Here is a 6,000-nt window from a genome sequence, read left to right as displayed (position 1 = left end):
GGGCAGGCGAGAGGGCGCGGGGGGAGGTAGGAGGAGGCGGCCCCGCATCCCTAATGAGGGAATGAATGGCGAGGCCCCGCGGCTGGCGCCCGCCCACCCGGGGGCCGCCGCCAAGTGCCTCGGGCGCTGCGTGCTGCGCCCGCCGCTGTGCGCGCAGCCGGCTCGGGCCGCTCCTCCCGGCTGAGGCGCGGCGGCGGCGGCGGCGGCGGCCCCGACCGCGCGGACCCACCCGGAGCGCCGCGAGCTGAGGCGCCGCCGCCGCTGGGCCCCGGGTGCGCGGATGCGGCTCGGCCGGGCGGCGCCGCACACCTGAGGCGGAGCGCGGGGCGAGGCGGGCAGGGGTTTGAGGCGGCCGTTCACCTCCGCCGCGGCCCGGAGCGCCTGGCAGGGCCGGACACCGCCCCCCGGCCCCCGGCCCCCGGCCCCGCGCGCCGCAGCCCGCTCGCGCCCCGGCCCGGGCCCCTGCGGCGCCGCCGCGGGAAGCGGCCCCCCTCCCCTTCCTCCGCGGCTCCCCCGCCGCGGCCGCTCGTCGCACCGCCCCGCGGCCTGCGGGAGGCGCTGGGCCGCGCTCGGCCGGGCCTCGCGCTCGCGTCGTCACCCGCTTCCTCCTGCCCCCGGGCCCGCACCCCAGCCCCGCCGGCGCGACCCCGGCCCGGCCCCGCTCTCCGCACAAAATGTCGGCCCGGACGCCATTGCCGACGGTGAACGAGCGGGACACGGAGAATGTGAGTAACCGGAGCTCCCCTCGGGGGCGGCGGGGGCGACACCCTCCTCCGACCCCAGCTTCTCCCCCGGCCCGGGCGGCCCCCGCGGCAGGGCCTCCACCTGGAGCCCGGCGTGACCCTGCCCACCGCTGAGCCCCGGTTTTCCCTCCGAGCCCGTGTCGCTTCTGTCGCCCCACGGGGGAGGGTGGGGACCGTAAGCGGCACCCTCTCCTCGGAGGTGGTCCTCCCGGCGAGGATGGGGTGCGGGAGGGCAGAGAGGCAGAAGGAGCTAGCGAGTGGGCATCCCAGCTGGCTTTATTTCCACCTCGGGCATTCTGTTTGTTTTACGGTCACAGACGAGCTAGATGACACCCTTGCTTTTCTGGCCCCGTCACTCTTTTGCACCCCCACCGCCCTGCATTGCCCCATGACTTTGCTTTTTGCAACATTGTGTCCACATTTGGGGTCGTGGGCACCAAATGGGGGAGGTCGGGAATGGAAGAGCCGAGAATGGTGGTAGTGATGGATGTGTGTGTGAGTAATAGACTTTCTCGAGACCGGCTTCTGTGGCCCTGGGGTGACAGCAAAATGCTTAAAAGCCATATGAAGCCAAAGGCTTTTTATTCTTATCAAGTCAGTGGTAGTAATTCAGGGCAGGTTTTACTTTAAATATTTCTCCTTCTTGGAGTGCCACGAGGTGCATTTCTTTGAAGGAAGAATTTTCTGTGCCTTTGATCAAATTGCCCTCAGGAGTTTTAATCTAGATGGAGAAGTCCCTAGTGTTTAAACTCTTGAAAACCAAAAGAAAAGGATCAGTTGTATTTCCACGTTCTGAAAAGTACAACTGTGTGTGTGTGTGTGTAAATAGGGCACAACTGTGTGTGTGTGTGTGTGTGTGTGTGTGTGTGTGTAAATAGGGCCGTGGCTGATTTTCTGACTTCCTTGAAGGAGCTAGAGAGGTACCAAGTTTTGGGGGGCTGTCCAGATCTTTGCTTGTCTGGTTAACTCATGCACTCTCCAGCTCTTGGTGTACCAGTTGCCTTCGTAAGGTTTGTAAAATAAAATGAAGTGCACTGGCATTTTTAAACAAAAGCTGAGAGGAAAGAGATTCAAGCTTCATGATGTGTTGGAGGGAGATATAAATAGGTTATTTAATCTTGGACAGCAGGGGAGCACAGAAACCTGATTATATGAAGGGAGAAGAAATTCTGGTAAAAGGCTATTGTTAGAACACCTGGGAAGATGTTTCAGAGTATGCTTTTGTCCTCTCTGTAGTGCATTCAAGAAGGTAAAGATAGTGTAAGGCTGCTGATATCATAAATCATAACTTAATTTACATAGTAACTGTTTTTAAAAATGCAATTGATATATAATTTAGATTGAGAGATTGAAGAAGGTCAGGGAAAACAATGAAAAATTTGGTTAAAGTTGATTTTAAATCCAATTTTTGGTTTGGAATTTTTCTGAAGGAACTCTAAAAAAATTCTTGTCATTTAGTGTAAATGAAAAGTCAGATGATGACCTTTGTATTAGCAAAACACTGTGTTGACCTAGGAAGGGTGGAAAAATACATGGTTTTTATTTTCTTTTGGATTTTTAATAGTATATATAGCTCTTTCCATGTTTGTGTTAATAAGATACTTTATACAGGCATGAGATAGCATTATAGGAATATGCATCAAGGAATAGTACAGAAGCCAGCAGTAAGACCAAAATAAAGGGTGGGACAGAGAGTTTAAGCTAAGCAATATTAGTTGTGATAAATTTTCTGCATCTTCTGAAAATGATTATGCCATATAAACTCACGTTTCTGAGCATGTTATTTTAAAGCCACTTTCATGGTCTTGAGTCTCTTGTCATATTGTACATAACTATTTAGCTTACTTTACCCACATCCTAATTTTTCCTAACTGCCTAATTTCTCTCTGTGGAACTATTATACTAGGGCTGTTAACTCACAGGAAGGGGGCACTCAGCTTTGGTTTTGAGCTAGAAGGGTTACAGTGGTAGTATTTAAGGTAAGGCCTCTACCCTCAAGGAGCTTAAGTGAAAGGAAATATAATGATCCCAAACAAATAGTATACAGTAGAAAAGAGTGTGTGAATGATGCTGAATTGATTTGTAAGTGCTATAGATGTTCATCAAAGGGACCAGTGACATCTAATCCAATCACCACTGGTGTTTTCCTTCTATGGTTGGTCGTAAATGTTATTATCCATTCTAACCTACCCCTCCTCAATGAGATAAAGTGCAGACCTGCTTATTAGTTAATATATTAACACAAATGTGGCAATCAAAAGTACATTTGTTTGTAGTCATTTTCAGTTAAAATGACATTTTAAAAAACAGTTTTGAAAATTTAAATTCATTTGACTTCTAAAGGTTTCTGAGTCCTTTGGAATACTGAGGACAACTGAAAATACTTTATTACTGCTAGTAATATTTTTACTTAAACCACTACTGTATTAAAAAAAACTATGTCATTGTTATTTGTAGTTAATATAAAAATTAGTCATACATGAACGTATTTGCATTGCATCCTTGGGAATGTGTACTATTTGTCCTTTTCTGTGGCACTAATGTATATGAGGATAAATTTAAAATGCAAAAGAGGAACATTACAGCCTTGATCTCCTGTTAGTACTGCTGTGTATAGTAGTGAGAAAGAATTGCTTTTCTTTGAGAACATGCTGTGTGTACTTTTTCAGGAGTATTTTCTTAGTTGAAGGATTTGTGTGTGTGTTGTTAATAGGCTTCAAGTAGTTAAATACAACAGAACAACCAGTGATTAACTTTTAAGGCAATAAACACTTCATAGTGAAGCAGAAAAGACATGTAGAAAAGATAATAAAATTAATTTATGCAAAATGTGTTTGATTTAAGGTTGTAAAAATTAAGTCCAGAAAATGAATGGGCATTTGAAATGTTTTTCTTCCTTTTCTTTGATTATCCTTGGGTAATTCCAGCACGGAAAAGGATGATATATTACCATTGCTCTGAGGTGCTTTTAAATGAAACAAGACACCTTTTGTGTGTGTGTGTTTTGGACAAACTGACTAGTTTTCTGTGGTGAAATTTTGATCCGTATGAAGAAAATTGATTTGACTCCTTCTTGGGCTGTTCTAAATAGACGTCAGTTAAATTTCTTTTGAAACTTTTAGTAATAAAAGTCTAGATGGTGATTCTTATGCTGGATCTGAAACTCACTGTGATTCCTGTAACAAATACTTAATGTGAGTAAAGTGGCCATCAGCAGTTTGTCTTAGGGGAATCATTGTTCATAATGGGAGAAGGCAAGAGGGAAGCATACCTTTGCCTTACTTTGTCTGCTTTATTCTGTATTGGCCAGTGCCCAGCACGGTGACCAGTAATAACAATAATAGATCAGGGCTGTAACAGTCCCCTGTAGAATTTTTCCATTCATCATCAAATATTACATACCACAAACTGAGAAACCGAAGCCTTCAGAAAGTGCCCTGCTCAAGGTTAAAATGAATCTCTGTCATCTTCCCCTGTTGCTCTACTCATGCTTTGCTTCTTGGAGGTGAATTTTATTTATTTTTGTTATTGTCTTAGAGAATTTAAAAGAACCTGTGAAACGATGTGAGATACTTTTTTAAAGGAAAAGCAGGGTATGCCATGCACATTTCTATTTCTGAACCTTTGCTGATTTCTGTCTAGAGTGCCCTGCTCTTTTCTCCTTATCTCAAACTCAGAAATCTTTTATGGTATGGCTCATGTTTTTAAGAAAACTGCCGAAATGATTGCAGCCAGCACTGCTGTCTGCTGTAGCTGAACATCTGTGCATATACAGTAAACACTGTTTGGGTGTGTAGGACAATCCATTGTGAGAACAAAAGTACCTTCTATCACTTCTCTCTGACCTAAATGCTGTTATTAACTCGTCTTCATCTATTTTAAAAATCCCAGGTTTTGAACCAGCCACATGATTTTTAAATTATTATTATTTTTTACCATCCTTCTTTCTTCTCAGACTTTGCTTTGGGAGTCATATTGCCTTTTCCTGATAAACATCTTTGAAGTTCTTTTGTGAAGGATTGTCAGACATAAACTTTCTTTTCTAAATCTGAAAATATATTTTGTCCTTATTCTTGAAAGAAGATTTTGCTCAGTCTCCAGTTTTAGATTGATAGTTATTTTCTTTCATTACTCAGAAAGTAATATTCGTGGTCTACTGATTTTCTTTGTTTCTGTTTAGAAGTCTTCTACCAGTAGGTAGATGATCTTTTCTGTGTCTTTCTAAGATTCTGTTTTTCTTAGGTATTGTGCTGTTACTATGAGGTATTTAGGTATGAATTTCTTTTTTCTGCTTCCTTCCTGTGTTGGTGAATTCATATTTTTCATTAGCTTCAGGACACTTATCACCTTATATTTTTGTGTATTGCATTGCTTCTTCCCCTTTTTTTTGGTGGAGTTTCATTTTGTAACTCTCATTAGATTATGTTAGATATTAACTCTTCCATATGCCTTAACTTCTCATTTCTTTTTCCTTCTAGTTTATTGCCTGTCTGTGCTACAAGCTGTATACTTTTTTCGGATTTATCATCTGTGGATTTATATCTTTCATCAGTTCTGGACATGAACTAACTCTGATCTCTTTGAATACTGACTCATCTTTGTTCTCTCTAGTTTTCCTGGTGCTCGATTAGATATGTTAAAATTCCTACAGATGTCTTCAGCTCTCATTCATTTCTTCAATTTCACTGTTTCACTGTACTGCAATGTAAAGTGCAATCTGCAGTACAATTACTGTATGTAATATGCTTATATTTATCTTCCAGTTGGGTAAATTTCTTTAGCCAAATGTAAATCACTGTTAACCCCTCTGTTGAATTTGTTTTTTTATTGTGGTAAAAAACACATAAGATCTACCTTATTAACAAACTTCTGAGTGTGCAACATAGAACTGCTAATTATAGCCACAATGTTGTACAGTAGACTTCTAGACCTTTTATATCCTGCATGACTGACACTTTATACTCATTGAACAGCAACTCCCTGTTTTCCTCTTTTCCCAGTCCCTGGCAATCAGTATTCTCCCTTCTGTTTCTATACGTTTGACTACTTTAGATAACCCGTTTAAGTGGAATCTTGCAGCATTTATCATTCTATGACTGGTTAATTTCACTTAGGATAATGTCCTCATGGTTCATCCATGATGTAGCACATGACAGAATTTCCTTCCTTTTCATGGCAGAAAAATATTCCACTGAATGTATATACACATTTTCTTTATCCATTAATCCACTGATGATTTGGGTTGTTTTCTTATCTT

General features: G+C 43.4%; 1 protein-coding gene across 5 annotated transcripts in view; it reads left to right on the top strand.

Annotated features, from left to right (window-relative positions):
- Positions 1-484: 484 nt before the first annotated feature.
- The window catches only part of MARK1 (microtubule affinity regulating kinase 1), a 120,718-nt gene continuing 115,202 nt past the window's right edge, over positions 485-6,000 (top strand). For 3 of the 5 annotated variants that reach the window (XM_037014251.2, XM_073221919.1, XM_073221918.1), the window contains exon 1: positions 485-725. In XM_037014251.2, coding sequence (XP_036870146.1) covers positions 675-725 — 51 coding nt within the window. In that variant the 5' untranslated portion in view covers positions 485-674. The remainder of the gene's footprint in view (positions 726-6,000) is intronic. The other 2 variants (XM_073221921.1, XM_073221922.1) reach the window with 2 other exon arrangements.

The sequence above is a fragment of the Manis javanica genome, chromosome 14, assembly GCF_040802235.1.
Source record: "Manis javanica isolate MJ-LG chromosome 14, MJ_LKY, whole genome shotgun sequence".
NCBI classification, from domain to species: domain Eukaryota; kingdom Metazoa; phylum Chordata; class Mammalia; order Pholidota; family Manidae; genus Manis; species Manis javanica.
The sequence above is the reverse complement of the archived record's forward strand: the minus strand, read 5'-3'. Positions and strand labels throughout refer to the sequence as shown.